The 18,391-nt window shown below is 36.4% G+C and overlaps 1 protein-coding gene and 3 pseudogenes across 1 annotated transcript; 1 reads left to right on the top strand and 3 right to left on the bottom strand.

Moving 5' to 3' along the window:
* Positions 1 to 4,023: 4,023 nt before the first annotated feature.
* LOC149180376 (putative glucan 1,3-beta-glucosidase A) lies at positions 4,024 to 5,243 on the bottom strand. The gene is made up of 4 exons (XM_089413863.1): positions 5,079 to 5,243; positions 4,815 to 4,984; positions 4,546 to 4,701; positions 4,024 to 4,378 (listed from the first exon to the last, which is right to left on the bottom strand). The coding sequence occupies exons 1-4, from the start codon at positions 5,241 to 5,243 to the stop codon at positions 4,024 to 4,026; spliced, it is 846 nt and encodes a 281-aa protein (XP_089269989.1).
* Positions 5,244 to 6,042: 799 nt separating this feature from the next.
* LOC149180375 (putative serine/threonine-protein kinase WNK11 pseudogene) lies at positions 6,043 to 6,827 on the top strand (annotated as a pseudogene).
* A 4-nt stretch (positions 6,828 to 6,831) lies between these two features.
* LOC149180374 (glucan 1,3-beta-glucosidase-like) lies at positions 6,832 to 8,058 on the bottom strand (annotated as a pseudogene).
* Positions 8,059 to 8,508: 450 nt separating this feature from the next.
* On the bottom strand, positions 8,509 to 9,728 carry LOC149180373 (glucan 1,3-beta-glucosidase-like; annotated as a pseudogene).
* Between the last annotated feature and the right edge of the window lie 8,663 nt (positions 9,729 to 18,391).

Genomic DNA, 18,391 nt, shown 5'->3' with positions numbered 1-18,391 from the left:
CTCTGAGGACTGATACTACTAAAATAGAGGCTATTGTGAATTGGCCTACTCCCAAATCCATAACAGAGGTAAGAAGTTTTTTGGGTGCAGCTCAATATTGGAGGAAGTTCATCTCTAACTTCTCTTCTATAGCAGCTCCTATGCATGCAATGACAAGTGTGAAGCATGCTTTCCAATGGGGAGGCAAGCAGCAAAAAGCTTTCGAATCTTTGAAAAAGAAGATTAGTTTAGCTCCGGTCCTTGCATTACCGGATTTGAGACAGCCATTTGAGATACAAACCGATGCTAGTGATTATGCCATGGGTGTAGCTCTTCTACATCATGGTAAGCCTATTGCTTTTCATTCTGAAACTTTTAATGGTGCTGTTGTAAATTATCCTACGTATGATAAGGAGTTGTATGCGTTGGTACAAAGCGTCAAAAAGTGGAAACACTATTTGATGGGCAAAGAAACTGTTATACATACCGACCATCAACCCTTACAATACTTGCAATCACAAAGCAAGTTACAACAGTCACGACACTTCAGATGGATGGGCTTCTTGCAACAGTTCCATTTGGTAATAAGGTACAAGAAAGGTACTTTGAATAAAGTTGCTGATATGCTTTCAAGGCCTATTATTGGTGCTGTTACTTTACTTAAAAATGATTCCATTGTACATGATAGTTACATAGAACAATATGCATATGATGATGACTTTAAAGATGTGTATGCTAACTTGAGTAAAGGGAATCATGTAGAGGAAAATGACTATCACATGCATAAAAATTTGTTGTTTCATTTGGGAAAGTTGTGTATACCACAGGGGGAGAGAATAAATGTCATAAGAGAAGCTCATTCTTCTCTTATTGCTGGTCATTTTGGTGTAAGCAAAACAGTTGCACATCTACAGAGGTATTACTATTGGCCTCTCATGGTAGATTCTGTTTCAAGGTTCATAAGAGGCTGTTCATTATGTGCTACAAGCAAGCCTAGTAATAGGAAGCTTGGCTTGTATACTCCTTTGCCGGTACCTTCTAGACCATGGGAGAGCATCTCTATGGATTTTGTAGGAGGTTTGCCAAAATCTAGAAAGCAACATGATTATTTATATGTAGTAGTTGATCGTTTCAACAAAATGTGTATACTTATGCCTTGTAAGAAAACTATAACTGCTGAATTATTTTTTCATCATGTATGGATTCACTTTGGTTTGCCTACTTCCATTATTAATGACAGGGATTCCAGATTTGTGGGGAATTTTTGGTCCAATCTATGGGAGATGATGGACACAAAGTTGAAGAAAAGTACTGCTTTCCATCCGCAAACAGATGGACAAACAGAAGTTGTGAACAGAACCATTGTGCAACTCTTGAGAGGTTATTGCAGCAAGCATCCCAAGCTTTGGGATGAACATTTTCACTACATACAACATGCTTACAATTGTGCCAAGCACTCTTCCACAAACACCTCATTGTTTGAAGCTTGTTTTGGTTACTTGCCAAAATCACCTCTTGATTTCATTCTTGAAAAAGATGTCGCCATTGAGGGACATAGTGATATTGAAAAAGCTCATTCATTCATTGAAAGAATTCAGCAAATTCAAGAACAGCTTGAGAAGAGTCAAGGCAAATACAAGGAAAGACACGACAAACATAGAGTTGATCACAAGTTTCAAGAAGGGGATGAGGTATGGCTGTACATTAGTAAGGAAAGGATGCAAGGAGAAGGTAAAAAGCTGAAGCCTATTTGTTATGGTCCATTCAAAATCCTCAAGAAGGTTGGAAATAATGCTTTTCAATTAGATTTGCCTTCCTACATGCAAATGTATTCTGTTGTTAATGTGGAGAACTTATGTTTGTATGAACCTCCTTTGATCGCTGATCATGAAAGTGCTGTTCAGCTGCCATCTATAGAAGATTTCTCGCCAGAATTATTAGATGAGCTGAAAGAAGATACAATCCTTGACAGATGGACACACACTTCAAGGAGGGGCAATGTAGATTATGTTCAGGCTGGTATCAAAGGTAGCAAACCGAACAAGGCAAAGTGGATGGAGGTGGACAGAGTGAGGGCGCTATACTCTCACCTCTTTAACAGGTAGTTGAAGGCTTTTGGGGTCCAAAAGCTTCCCAATGGGGAGGTGTGATTAGGGGCTCATGTCCCAAGTGTCGTAAAATGCTCAAAAATGAAAGTGCTCAGAACTGGTTCAAACTTAAACGACTAGATAAATCTTGTCCTCCTGATTCTAGCGCCGCAAACAGTTCGAAAAACGGTCTCCGTATGCAGAAGTTATGCCAAAAACAAAATCGCCCAATGACTCCTAATTTTTGAATTTTTTCAAAAAAAAAAAGAATATTCCACAAAATATTCCTTAGAATATTTCAGGGAATATTCCTTTTGGGCAGCGAATGGCAGGATGCCACGTGGCAGGCCTAGAGGCCGCCACGTGGCCCAGGAGGACTTCAGCATATGGGCGCATGTGAAAATTTTGGGCGAAATTATGGTTTGAACCCACGACCTATCCGCTTCAAGGCATATGTTTTACCGTTGAGTCACGGCAACAGTTCTTGTTATGTGAACAAGATGAAGTATAGTTAAGGTTTTAAAATATTTTGGGCGGGAAAAGAAATGGGCCAGCCCCCTCATATATGTGACCACTGCCGAAGAACCGTGTGCTTGAGTCCTTAAACCACACGGGTAATGGCAACGGTCACCGCTTATTCATTAAACGTGTTCACATATGCGCGTTAAACAGTGCGTTAAACAACCAGTCAACACGAAAACCAAGGAAAACTGCCAGATGTTAAATCCGTTCACATGCAGTTGCAACTAACCGTTTAATGCGTGGTTAGTTAGCGGCGGAATTGGCGGAGCGCCAAAATTGGCAGGCCTATCTGGACTCTAACTACAGTTAGCTAGAGTGATTCTAGGCCTAATTGGGGGAAAACTTCAATGAGCCATAACTTTGGCTAGGGAAGTCATTTTTGGACGAATCTTTTTTTGATTTTGACTATTCAGATGATTTGGAAGCCATTGGCATAGGTTAGAGAGCAATCAGAGGTCGTTTGCAGGTGTTTTTGCTTCGTGGAAGTTCTAGGAGCCACTAGGGCCCAGTATTGTGGAAGCTGTATAGGGTTGCAGGTACCCATTGGAGGAGAACCAATAGTCATTCCTGACTGATTTGAGTGTTATGAATCCAGTTTTACAGTCTATTTCGCTTGTTGAGGCTTTTATTCAGCTGTATATTCATTTTGAGCTTTTAATCAAAACGAGGACATGCCCAGTTGGGAGCCTTGGACCCAGCAGATGTAGCCCAGGAGGGGTGAACTGCTTTATCAACTTCTTTTGCATCTGTGGTTGAGTTATTTTGCAGAACAAATTCGTTTTAGTGTGTTAAACAGTAAAATGAACTAATTCTTCTATACTTAAATGGGTCATGAATAGCTGAAAATTTCATTTGTTTTTAACTGCAAGACATGTACATCTTTTAAACATGTATGTTACTGAATTGAATACCTTGCAAAGCATTTACAAGTAGTTTCAAATTCAGATCAACATATGTTATATATATAATAAAATATATATATATATATATATGATGTTAATGGTTGAATATGAATGTGAAATTAATGCTTATCAGTTTTTTTGCTCGGCTCTATCAAATTTAAACCATCCCTTCTAGTACTCCTATCGACAAGATGCTTTTTGGCTTATGGTTAAACCAATTGAAAAAAATCTTATAGTACTTTTACATGGTGTCGTTTTGAAGATTGGGGATCTGGGTCTTGCCACTACCCTAAGAAATGTTCATGCTGCGCACTCTACCCTCGGTACTCTGGAATTCATGGCTCCATAATTATATGAGGATAATTATAATGAGCTTGTAGATATTTATTCTTTCGGTATGTGCTTGCTAGAGATGGTTACTTTGGAAATTCCTTACAGTGAGTACCGTAGCGTTGCCCAAATTTATAAGATGGCGAGTTCTGATATAAGCCCTGCAGCATTGGAAAATGTTATGAATCAAGAAATGAGACAATTTATTGAAAAGTGCGACCATTGGCCGAGATGAGGCTCTGCACAGTTTGAGCTCTTGTGGTTTTGATATAGTCGATGTTTTGCTGAACCGTCATATTTTTGAAAGTGGCGTCATCGAAGAGATTGTAGTAATGCACATCCACAACTGTGCGGGATAAGCCGTTGTTAATTTGAAACAACTCTTTTGGATCAGCAGGGCCGATTCTGTTGCACATTATCACATACGCCGATGACGAATACTTTCGAACTATGTCGTAACCCCGTGAGTAGTAATCAATCACATTTTTCAAGCTAACTGTAGGCGAACATGGCTCATTCAATAGTTCAGTGCCCAAAAGGGCAGGGTGTGCAACGTATCTGTCAGTCACATAAGCAATTTTTAAAAATTTGCTATGGACCTGATTGATTGGAAAAGAAGGGGCTTATTTCTACTATATCCAGAAATATAGTTACTCTATGGAGCAATTTCTTAAGCCATGTCAAAATCTATCAAAATGAATTACTGCTATAGGAATTTTTTGTACCTCGCAGCAAGAAAATCAATGATAGAAAGACTCTTGTCGATGTTCTCTTGTGACTCAAGCCATTCAATAAATCCATCTCTGGTGCCATTGTGCTTATCACCGTTTTGTGAGCCTGGAGCAGCATGGAGATCGATAATCACCTTAATGTAATGTTTCCTGCAGCATTGTTTCCAAAAACTTAATTAACCTATAGTCCATTATCTTGACTTTTGATTGTTTTCTATTTTCAGGATTGAAAATTGTCAGAATGAAGGCCAGTTTTCACTTACTGTGCCCACGAGAAGGCTTTGTCGAGACAAGCTAGAGATCCTGCAACAAAAGGAGCAGGAGGTTTTGGATCACTTGCAATCCACCATCGAACAGCAACTCTGACAACATTTATCTCGTGCTTGGCCAGGAAAATGAAATCATTCTCTGTAATGAAAGTGCTTCGGTGTTCCCGAGAGACCAAAAAGTAAAATCATGAGAGGCCCTCTTGGCTACTATTTCTCAACAATGTAAGAGTAAGATGTTTAGTAGGAATTGCCCATTACATTCAAGACTTGTGTAGCTTTCTCACGTCCATAACCGTTTGAGATTTGAAACTCCCCCTGCAACTTCCTTACGATGGTCATCTCGAAAGTTGCTGCATTATTGCCTTCCCAACCAGGCTCCCCTTCAAAATCAGCAATCAGCTGATCCTTACATTGTGCCTGCATGTGTTGAATATTAACAAAAATATATATATGATGTTAATGGTTGAGTATGAATGTGAAATTAATGCTTATGAGTTTTTTTGCTCGACTTTATCAAATTTAAACCATTCCTTCTGGTATTCCTATCTACAAGATGCTTTTTCGCTTACGGTTAAACCAACTGAACAAACTCTTATCATACTTTTACATGGTGCCGTTCTGAGGATTGGGGATCTGGGTCTTGCCACTACCCTGAGAAATGTTCATGCTGCGCACTCTGCCTTCGGTACTCTGGAATTCATGGCTCCAGAATTATATGAGGAGGATTATAATGAGCTTGTAGATATTTATTCTTTCGGCATGTGCTTGCTGGAGATGGTTACTTTGGAAATTCCTCACAATGAGTACCGTAGCGTTGCTCAAATTTATAAGATGGTGAGTTCTGATATAAGCCCTGCAACATTGGAAAATGTTATGAATCAAGAAATGAGACAGTTTAATGAAAACAATCTGCAGAGAATTTCTTTTCTGCCAACATAATTTGTTTATGTGTAGAGTTAGGGTTTTGGATTTCCTGGTTTGATTTAAGATTGCGTGGAAATTTTTTTTTTGCACTTAAATTTATTGGGTGGATTTCTGAATCCCATAGGAAACAAAGTTTTCTATCTTTGTTGTTTGTTCGTCTTCTGAATTTAGGGAAAATCTCTATTTCTCTGTCATCTTATAGCCCTGCAAGGGTTTTTGTTCATTAAATTCAAATTAGAAGAGGAACCTATTTTGGAATTCTAGGGTAAGGATTTCCTTTCCTATAGGAGGTGGAGAAATGCCTAGTGTAGAATATGACACCTGTGATAAAGACAGGGAGCCATTTGTGGAATTGGATCCCACTGGTAGGTGTGGTCGCTATGAAGATGTGTTGGGCCGTGGTGCTATGAAGAAGGTATACTGAGCTTTTGATCAAGAAGAGGATATTTAGGTTGCTTGGAACAAGGTTCCTCTGCAAAACCTAGATGATGCTTCCACACAGAGGATCTATGCAGAAGTCTGTCTGTTGAAATCTCTCGGGAATGAAAACATAATTATGCTCTACAATGCATGGCTGGACAGAAAGACAAGTCATGTGAATTTCATTACTGAGGTCTGTACCTCGGGGACTCTGAGAGAGTACCGCCAGAAGCACCGTCATGTCTCAACGAAGGCTTTGAAGAATTGGTCACTTCAGATACTGGAGGGTTGCATTATCTTCATAATCATGTGCCTTGTGTAATTCATAGACATTTGAATTGCAGCAATATTTTTGTGAATGGCAATGGTGGCGTTCTGAAGATTGGGGATCTGGGTCTTGCCACTACCCTGGGAAATGTTCATGCTGCGCACTCTGCCCTCGGTACTCCGGAATTCATGGCTCCAGAATTATATGAGGAGGATTATAATGAGCTTGTAGATATTTATTCTTTCGGCATGTGCTTGCTGGAGATGGTTACTTTGGAAATTCCTTACAGTGAGTACCGTAGCGTTGCTCAAATTTATAAGATGGTGAGTTCTGATATAAGCCCTGCAGCATTGGAAAATGTTATGAATCAAGAAATGAGACAGTTTATTGAAAAGTGCAACCATTGGCCGAGATGAGGCTCTGCACAGTTTGAGCTCTTGTGATTTTGATATAGTTGATGTTTTTTTGAACCGTCATATTTTTGAAAGTGGCGTCATCGAAGAGATTGTAGTAATGCACATCCACAATTGTGTAGGACAGGCTGTTGTTAATTTGAAACAACTCTTTTGGATCAGCAGGGTCGATTCTGTTGTACATTATCACATACGCCGACGACGAATACTTTCGAAATATGTCGTAACCCCGTGAGTAGTAATCAATCACAATTTTCAAGCTAACTACAGGCGAACGTGGCTCATTCAATAGTTTAGTGCCCAAAAGGGCAGGGTGTGCAACATATCTATCAATCATAGAAGCAATTTTTAAAAATTTTCTATGGACCTGATTGATTGGAAAAGAAGGGGATTTTTTCTACTATATGCAGAAATATAGTTACTCTATGGAGCAATTTATTAAGCCATGTCAAAATCAATCGAAATGAATTACTGCTATAGGAATTTGTTGTACCTTGCAGCAAGAAAATCAATGACAGAAAGACTCTTGTCGATGTTCTCTTGCGACTCAGGCCATTCAATAAATCCATCTTTGGTGCCACTATGCTCATCACCGTTTTGTGAGCCTGGAGCAGCATGGAGATCGATAATCACCTTAATGTCGTGTTTCCTGCAGCATTGTTTCCAAAAACTTAGTTAACCTATAGTCCATTATCTTGACTTCTGATTGTTTTCTATTTTCAAGATTGAAAATTGTCAAAATGAAGGCCAGTTTTCACTTACTATGCCCACGAGAAGGCTTTGTCGAGACAAGCTAGAGATCCTGCAACAAAAGGAGCAGGAGGTTTTGGATCACTTGCAATCCACCATCCAACAACAACTCTGACAGCATTTATCCCGTGCTTGGCCAGGAAAACGAAATCATTCTCTGTAATGAAAGTGCTTCGGTGTTCCTGAGAGACCAAAAAGTAAAATCATGAGAGGCCCCGTTGGCTACTATTTCTCAACAATGTAAGAGTAAGATGTTTAGTAGGAATTGCCCATTACGTTCAAGACTTGTGTAGCTTTCTCGGGTCCATAACCGTTTGAGATTTGAAACTCCCCCTGCAACGTCCTTACGATGGTCATCTCGAAAGTTGCTGCATTATCGCCTTCCCAACCAGGCTCCCCTTCAAAATCAGCAGTCAGCTGATCCTTACATTGTGCCTGCATGTGTCGAATATTAACAAAAATATATATATGATGTTAATGGTTGAATATGAATGTGAAATTAATGCTTATCAGTTTTTTTGCTCGACTCTATCAAATTTAAACCATCCCTTCTGGTATTCCTATCGACAAGATGATTTTTGGCTTACGGTTAAACCAATTGAACAAACTCTTATCGTACTTTTACATGGTGCCGTTTTGAAGATTGGGGATCTGGGTCTTGCCACTACCTTAAGAAATGTTCATGCTGCACACTATGCCCTTGGTACTCTGGAATTCATGGCTCCAGAATTATATGAGGAGGATTATAATGAGCTTATAGATATTCATTCTTTCTACATGTGCTTGCTGGAGATGGTTACTTTGGAAATTCCTTACAGTGAGTACCCTAGCGTTGCTCAAATTTATAAGATGGTGAGTTCTGATATAAGCCCTACATCATTGGAAAATGTTATGAATCAAGAAATGAGATAGTTTATTGAAAAGTGCGACCATTGGCCGAGATGAGGCTCTGCACAGTTTGAGCTCATATGGTTTTGATATAGTCGATGTTTTGCTAAACCATCATATTTTTGAAAGTGGTGTCATCGAAGAGATTGTAGTAATGCACATCCACAACTATGCGAGATAAGCTATTGTTAATTTGAAACAACTCTTTTGGATTAGCAGGGCCGATTCTGTTGCACATTATCACATACGCCGACGACAAATACTTTCGAACTATGGTGTAACCCCGTGAGTAGTAATCAGTTACGTTTTTCAAGCTAACTGCAGGCGAACGTGGCTCATTCAATAGTTCAGTGCCCAAAAGGGCAGGGTGTGCAACATATCTGTCAATCACAGAAGCAATTTTTAAAAATTTGCTATGGACCTGATTGATTGGAAAAGAAGGGGCTTTTTTCTACTATATCCAGAAATATAGTTACTCTATGGATCAATTTCTTAAGCCATGTCAAAATCTATCGAAATGAATTACTGCTATAGGAATTTGTTGTACCTCGCAGCAAGAAAATCAATGACAGAAAGACTCTTGTCGATGTTCTCTTGCGACTCAGGCCATTCAATAAATCCATCTCTGGTGCCACTGTGCTCATCACCGTTTTGTGAGCCTGGAGCAGCATGGAGATCGATAATCACCTTAATGTCGTGTTTCCTGCAGCATTGTTTCCAAAAAGTTAATTAACCTATAGTCCATTATCTTGACTTCTGATTGTTTTCTGTTTTCAGGATTGAAAATTGTCAGAATGAAGGCCAGTTTTCACTTACTGTGCCCACGAGAAGGCTTTGTCGAGACAAGCTAGAGATCCTCCAACAAAAGGAGCAGGAGGTTTTGGATCACTTGCAATCCACCATCCAACAGCAACTCTGACAGCATTTATCCCGTGCTTGGCCAGTAAAACGAAATCATTCTCTGTAATGAAAGTGCTTCGATGTTCCCGAGAGACCAAAAAGTAAAATCATGACAGTCCCCGTTGGCTACTATTTCTCAACAATGTAAGAGTAAGATGTTTAGCAGGAATTGTCCATTACGTTCAAGACTTGTGTAGCTTTCTCAGGTCCATAACTGTTTGAGATTTGAAACTCCCCCTGCAACGTCCTTACGATGGTCATCTCGAAAGTTGCTGCATTATCGCCTTCCCAACCAGGCTCCCTTTCAAAATCAGCAGTCAGCTGATCCTTACATTGTGCCTGCATGCGTTGAATATTAACAAAAATATATATATGATGTTAATGGTTGAATATGAATGTGAAATTAATGTTTATGAGTTTTTTTGCTCGACTCTATCAAATTTAAACCATCCCTTCTGGTATTCCTATCTACAAGATGCTTTTTGGCTTACGGTTAAACCAATTAAACAAACTCTTGTCATACTTTTACATGGTGCCGTTCTAAAGATTGGGGATTTGGGTCTTGCCACTGCCTTGAAAAATCATGGGTCTTTGTAAGATTTCCCATGCTAACAGAACTGGTTTTTCAATATCCTGCTTCCATCTTCAAGGTGGCTCTTTATCCAACTCTATAAAAATGACTCTTTATCCAACTCTACAAAAATGAAAGTTGGGTCTCCTCATCTACCACAGCAAGCCTTTAAAAGTTAAAATCACAGTTCAATATATTAGTGAAAACTCAAACATTATGACCGAGCAATGAACAAAAATGAAAGTTGGGTCTCCTTATCTACCACAACAAGCCTTTAAAAGTTAAAATCATAGTTCAATATATTAGTGAAAACTCAAACATTATGACTGAGCAATGAACACTTGTTACTATAATAATGAACTGCATGCCTATAAGATTACATGAATGAATGCAACAGGTGTTGTGACTCAATATATTAGTGAAAACTCAAACATTATGACCAAGCAATGAACACTTGTTACTATAATAATGAACTACATGCCTATAAGATTACATGAATGAATGCAACAACTGTTGTGACTCCATCAATTTCTGTAAAAACCTAACATCTCGAATATAGATTGAAGTCTAGAGAATAGATCTAAGTTTGTAAGAACCTATCAATCTCAAGCTTTTAATCACACCTGTACAATATAAACATGGGAAGAAAAGATAGAGACTTACCATATGACAAGATAGGAATGAACTATTGCAAAATAAAGTCAAATAAAGTCCTCTGATTTGGTTATTGGTGATGAAATTTGTATTGATCTCTCTTTTGTATTCTCCATAAAAACCTTCCAAACCAGCCTCGAGAAGATGGTTTCCATCATCCATGTTTCTCATGACACCACACATGGAAGAGATCTAACATTTTCTAAAAAAAAATTCTTCCATACACTACTTGAAGAATTCAGGGAAGGGCCATTCTATTTTCCACCTATTTTCCTATATGAAAATCACTTTGCACTTGAAAAAGGAAATTCCATCAATGAATATTTAATACATTCACCACCAACCCTAAACAACATAGGAGATAATACATTTCAATATTCCTCCACACTCTATGCCTTATGGCGTTTCCTTTGCAACATTATGTGCAAATGCTAGTTATAGTTCTCTTAATTTAACTCTTTTTTATTTTATTTTACTTTTTATTAACTTTACTTATTTTTACTATAGTTTATTTATATTTATATTTATTTAGGACTCTAGTATTGTTATTTATTATTATTATATTTTATTTATTGTTTATCATTTATTTTCTTATATTATATTATTTATTATTTTTATTATTATTAGGGGACATTACATACTCCCCCTCTTTAAGGAACTTCGTCCCGAAGTTAAGTTGCATTATTTAACATTTTATTTATTTAGTTATTTATTGCTTCATATTTGCCCTACACCCTCTGCTGAACTAGTATAACTAGCAGGCATTGAAAGTTTTCACAACACCCGAGAAATATCAAGGAATCTCTATCCTTTTTCCCACTTTTGGATCCAGGCATAAGCCTCCCCCGTCTGTATCCTAGTCCAAGGCTGGCCCTAAGGCTCGCGCCCGACTCAGACCTCATCTGCCCCAAGGCTCGAATTCGGTACGGTACTCAATGACTTTGGGCATCTCGCAAGGCTGGCCCACTCCCTCCACAACTACTAAGGCGCACAACCCCAAGCATCGAAGTCCTTACACCCCGACTAGACTTCGACATCCCAATCTAATAACAGGCACCTAGCCTACAACATGAGGCACTTGGCCTCCTCAAGATGGTCCCATAGCCGCTCAAGAGCTATCCATCAAGAGCTATACAAGACAAAGGAACCGCTGACATATGTAGTGTTGATTGAGTATGTCCCCAGCCCATATGGTGTTACATATTCTCCATCGCAAGTATGGACTCCCACGAGATCATCAAATAAACCAGCCCTCTCGGCCCATTTGTGGAGTTCCTGTCAGTCACCACACCTCAACATGCAATTAATGCATTAGTTATAATCATATTACCAAATAAAATAATCCATATGCTCACTCTTGCATGTCATCCTGATAACATAACATCATTATTATCACAACATTCTAAATAGTAAATAACTACATGCTCTTGCATGTCGTAAAATTTGCATGCGATTTCCACACGCTTCACATCATAGAATATTGTTATAACTTATAACATCAACATATTTGCATCATGACATCACATAATAAATGAAAGACATGTCAATATACATCTTATCATAACATCATGATCTCTATGAATATCATATCCATTATGAGCATTCAACATCATTATGATAATAGAAAAATAAAGAAGCGCCACATATACATCATTAACCTCTCATCTCAACTATACTCATTTACCTCATACCATCACATCATGAAACATCATTGATATGCGAACCATCTCAATACTTATCAGATATAGAACAACAATGCACTTTAAGCATTATTATCATGAATTGGTTTCATTTACTTATATAAACAATGAATACTAACTATGAATTAAGATTATTCAACATTCCTCTAAGATCTATGTTATCTCAGGAGTACTATTATTGTCATGTCTTCATCAAGATACCAATTGCTTTCCAACTAGGAAGTTTACAATTCACTCAGTTGGTATAGTCATTTAAGTACATCATGAGCCTCATCAGCTTTGAACTTTAGTCTCTAGTCATGTTTTCTTCCTTCCTCAAATAAGATTTAGTGAAATTAATTATTAAGATATTACTAGCCTTACAACCTTCCTTAAATTATTAATATTGGATTTTACATCAATTTACACCTTTGCCTTACTGTCTCATTATATTCATCTTTAGTTAATCATTTGAAGCCCGAAGCCACTATTATCCTTATCATCCACAAAAGGTTTCATATGGCCGGTGTGCTTGGTAACTCCTTCTATTTCCCATGGTAGAAACTTGATAGATTCTTCTACAAAAGCCTCAGTATCATGAATCCAGTACACCCTCTATTAATTGATTTTCACTTCTCTTATCAATTTATGTGTAGTCCCTCTCAAGGTTTCATTATATAATTCTTTTTCCTAGGGTTCATGCTTGGTGTTTAATATTAGTCTACATAGTCTATATCATTTTCCAACAATTAATCATCATTTTCATCCTAGTTTATCACTTGACATTCTCATCAATTACAAGTATTCTCAACTTCCAATTTAGACACTTTTAAATCTCCAAGGAATTTTCCTTGCATCTACTCGCAAAGTCATCCAATTCCCATCATACAAATATTCATGGACTTATTACTTCTATAACCAAATGTTACCATAATTTCATTATCACCTTTATTAAATTTTTCATGCATGCTATAGGGAGCATAAGAAAAATGTCATCATTCCTTTTCTTCTTCTTAACATATGGAATTTCTTAATGACATGAATTGCTTATTATAACTTTTTGATCTAACCACAAGGTTGCCTAAAAACTATAACAAAAGACGTTGAAAGAATTGTTTACGACTTTTGACCAATACAAAAAAAATAGACGTAACCATAACTATCATCATGCACAAATTGGACAAGAAAATAATCTTCACCAAGGACTCACATCAACTACAAACATAAACCACATTTCACCAATTTCATTATTCATAATTCTTATGAGATTTATGTATAACTTGATTTTTTGTTTTATTTCTATATCAATATAAAGTGTATTCAAATTCTGAAATAATAGCTATTTGTAACCATATTGGATATCATAATTTCATTGCTAAAATAAATAATACATTATGAAATGGAATTTGACAAAATATTATAATTAATAACAAAATGAATGATTGGATTTTAAAACAGATCATTCAAGAAATCACTTAGTTTAGAAAATATGGCTACTATTAAATTCTCTACTTACATTATATATATATATATAATACAAACCATAATTAAAATATTATAATTTCTTATTAACTTATAATTCAAGTGTACCATATACAGCTTGAGGGCCTAATGGTTAAGAGCAGGTGTTTCCTTCTAAGAGGTCATAGGTTCAAAACTAGAGGGGTAGAGTATGTATGGCTTACTAGACTTAGTAGATGTCCAACATTATTGCTACAATCAATCCTAATATAATTTTGTGATGATACTCATCCTTTCATTGTTGCCGCGATATGGTCGTCGTTTATTGTTGCCGCTATCAGGGATATGGTCGTTGTATAGTAAGGAATACCTTCATACTGAGTAGATGTCCAACGTTAATGCTACAGTGAATCCTAATATAATTTTGTGATGATACTCATCCTTTCATTGTTGCCAACGTTAATGCTACAGTGAATCCTAATATAATTTTGTGATGATACTCATCCTTTCATTGTTGCCGCTATCAGGGATATGGTCGTTGTGTTTAAGGAATACCTTCATACTCATACTCTTTTTTTTTTGTTATACTATCAGGGATATGGTCGTTATATGGTTTAAGAAATACCTTCATACTTATTTTTTTTTTTATACATTCTAATTCATTAGTATCATCTTAAACACCTAATTTGGAATATGAACGTGTGCACAGATTGCACACCTAATTTGGAATATGAACGGTGTGCACAGATTGCAGATTTGACATTATACGTTGGTTCAAAAATTAATAAATCAAATCTGAAGGAATAAAAATGTAATCTGGCTCTGACAGAATTTGAGATTGCAAATTCCAACTGGTTAATATTTAAGAGTTTGGATAATTTCCTATAATTGAAAACACCAAGTTTTCCTATATACTTTCTCCAAGGCAAAATCCTACTCATCATTAGCCAAAACAAACAGGGAAAAACAAAGAATCTCATTGAAATCCCACTATAAAATGGCGTAGGATTTTGGATCTCAGCAATCAGTCATGGCGAACTCAAAACACTGGGTGTGGTTGCTGGCTCTCGTAACAATATGCGGAGGGTAAGTTGTTGGAAAAGAGAAGAATTTCGAAACTGTCACCATACTCCGTTCTTCAAGCAAGAACGAGAACGAAAGCCCAGAACATCGAACCTCAGAGTTAGATGTCGCTCTGCAAGATGGGCAGGTCGCTGCAAAACTCGTTCCAAAGGTCCTAAACCCCGAGGCCGAGGCAGAAAATGCATTAATTCTCCGCATGGAATCCTGAGATTCAAGGTGGACGTGGACGAGGGGAAATACATGGTACCTGACGACTTGGCCGAAGATCTGGACGATAGCCCCAGAGAATTAAGCATGACAAGGATGGGGTTTCGTCTGTTTATCTCACCACATGCTGCATCAACGTCTCGTCTCATTAAATTTAAAACTCGACTGACTACGAAAGAAACGACTCAGAAATTGTAGGAGAATTAGAATAGTGAAAGCTTTGTTGTGTTCAACGTTACCTTACATCTATTTTAGACTCCTAACATCCATTAAAGTGTTTGTTGCCTCTTCAGTTTTCATGTCACAATCAAAGTAAAGTTTTCTCTTTTTCTCATGCAGCCACGCAATATTTTTCAAGTCATTGTTCATACCATGTATGTGTCATCGTTACGTCCTTTCTTTTAAGAATTTAAACAAATAATAATGTACTAATGGAATTCTGGGATTTTTTATTTTTCTTTTTGAGTCCAAATATGAAAGCGGAAGAACAACCGTTGTCCAGCAAGATTACAATTTAATGACGGATGCTTGACAGCAATTACAACCTGGTGACAGAGAACCCAGACCTAACACTAAACTTGAAGTTCAGATTTCAAAAGAAACTGAAATCGCCTGCTTTTTATTTTTATTAAAAAAATTAGTTATTTTTTCAATTTTTACTTAAAAAGAAAAAGTCCTAATTCGTAAAACCTTATTCAAAAATATAATATACGTTGAGCGTGGGCATGTAAATTTTATTTATTCCTTTAAGAAATCTGAAAATTCTATGGGGTTGTGACCATACAATCATATATAAAAATCAAATCATAGCATTAATCCATCAATGATGAGACTCTCAAGTTTAATTAGAAATTTCCTTAAATAAAATAAAATTGACAAAATATATTTTATAATATAAAATCCATTAAAATATGTTTTCTTCAATATCATAAGTTTCTTGTATTCACTTATTTATCAAATCTAAAAGCAATTTAAATTAGGTTAAAAATATAATTCCTACGTATATTTCCTCCTCCCTTCTATGTATTACGTGGTAAAATTTGTTTAAATAGCGAAAACTAATAGTTGTTACTTCCTCTCCATAAATTCAAATTAGTAGCGAGTGTATATATATTCTAATAAAAGAATCTTTTAAAGAAAAACTAAGGAGATAATTAAGCTTTATATATGTGTTTATATTATCCAAGTTTCATCATGGATTTTTTTTTTTTTTTTTTAATAAGAAATTAATGAATATTTTCTCAATATTAAACCAAAGTTGTGATTAAAAAAAAAAAAAAGATTTTGCTTTATCACCAATTTTTTGTTATAGTATAAATATTTTCTAAAACAAGCTATATATGGAGAAATTGAACAAATAGAAAATTAAATTAATTATAGGTAATTCAATATTTAAACACCTATAGGTCTTAAGTGTTTGAACATCCTCTGATATGTAACAACTCCAAAATTAAACATGCAACTAATTAGATTAATCATGCGATTTATAATCAACACGCAATTTATCAACTATTTAACATCGAAATTCGGAAATATGAGTAGAGACAACTTACCTCTGGCGATGATATTCCTTACTTGTCATTTCAGAGTTGAACGCTATTTGAATCCTGCTAACCGCAACAAAATTTTGGGGACGACTCTCCACCCAACCATAGGCTTGGTTGCACAAAATCTTGCTACCACTGGCCACCCCCGAGCCCTCAATCAACGTACTACTACGAGGGATTCCTTTCTCTCACAACACTTTTCTCCCAAGAGAATGGATGATGTAATCATTGAATGATCTCTCATCTTCCTCACTGTCTATTAAATAGAGCAAACATTGTAAGGGGAACCACATGCACACACTCCATGTGTCAACATGCAACTTTTATTTCTTTATTTTAAGTTTAACTTAATTTAGTACTTCTCTTAATATAATTCTTTTTTATTTTATTCCTTTTTATTTTTGATAACTTTACTTATTTTTACTATTTTTATAGTTTTCTTAATTTAACTCTTTTTTATTTTATTTTATTTTTTGTTAACTTTATTTATTTTTACTATTTTTATAGTTTATAGTTTATTTATATTTATTTAAGACTCTAGTATTGTTATTTATTATTATCGTATTTTATTTATTGTTTATTATTTATTTTCTTATATTTTAATATTATATTATATTATTTATTATTTTTATTATTATTAGGGGAGATTACACTAACTTTGGAGCAAGGAATGAAAAGCAGGGAAAGGGAAAGGAAGGAAAGCAAGGATTAAGCCAGGAAGAGTAGGATCAAGCAACATTAGCAGAAATAGTTGTAGGTAACATATTGCATGTGTGATTTCCTAGCTAGTTTTGACATGCCTGACTTTTCATGTTGGTGTATGGTTCTCTTGTTGTCGATGACATGGTTTTACCATGTTCTGACATCGGTTTTCAGCTTAGCCTTGCATTTTTCCGGATGCCATGGTGTGTTGGTATGTTGATCTCTGTTTTGAGCTTTGGAATTATCGGATGGAATTTGGAATACGGGGCGGAGGTGGTCTGAAGGTTCATTCCCAAAGGCCTAGGAATCCCTTTACTGATTTTAGCGGGATACACAGTAAATCCTGAGGGAGGTGTCTCAGTTTAGGGACTATGATTTGGGATTGGATTGCGGTAAATCCTAGGAGACAAGGAGACCTAAAATTCCTCAGGGATAGTGATGGATTCTTGTTGGCATTTCAAGTTCGGTTCAATTTTGTGATCGGAGCACCTGTTTTGGTGTGATCACGGATTGGTGATGGTGGAGGTGGTTTAACCTTTAGATTTCCTTGGTTGTTTTTAGATTGGTTTTTCCATTAGATCCCATATTCATGCTTGGAATATGGCACGAGGGTGATTGGCTAAATGAAATATTTGGTTCAGTCGTATCTACACTCTGGTGGTACGTGAAAGTCTCGAAATTGGTTGAATTTGCCTATGTTTAATAAAATCTAAGCTCTCTTGTTTTTGTACTTATTTATATGTGGATTTAATGGTTCTTATATCACTGTTATTTTCATGGTTTTATGCTAGTTATAAGCATGGTTAAGTGTTTGGTTCATGTCATGTTTATTTCATGTATTTACTTGTAATTGTTAAAATGATGGATGTAAGACCTAATTGATATCATAGCAGTTCAAAGGAGAAGGTGTTGATCCTTCTTGTCATGTCTCATAAGAGTTTTCGGTCATTCATGCTCTGTCTTGTATCCTAGACCTGTAGATTGCATTGATGCCAAGTGTTTGATAGAATGTCAGTTTCAGTTGGGGATGGTTAGGCCCAGTCCTCGAGTTAGTTTTGGTTTATTAGTCTTGTCATCATGTGTTTAATGGATTTCGGAAGTTAC

Source organism: Pinus tabuliformis, chromosome 3_2 (assembly GCF_031772625.1).
Source record: "Pinus tabuliformis cultivar Carrire ecotype Pingquan chromosome 3_2, CPIR1, whole genome shotgun sequence".
In the NCBI taxonomy this organism is placed as follows: Eukaryota; Viridiplantae; Streptophyta; class Pinopsida; order Pinales; family Pinaceae; genus Pinus; species Pinus tabuliformis.
This window is presented reverse-complemented; position numbering and strand designations above follow the sequence as displayed.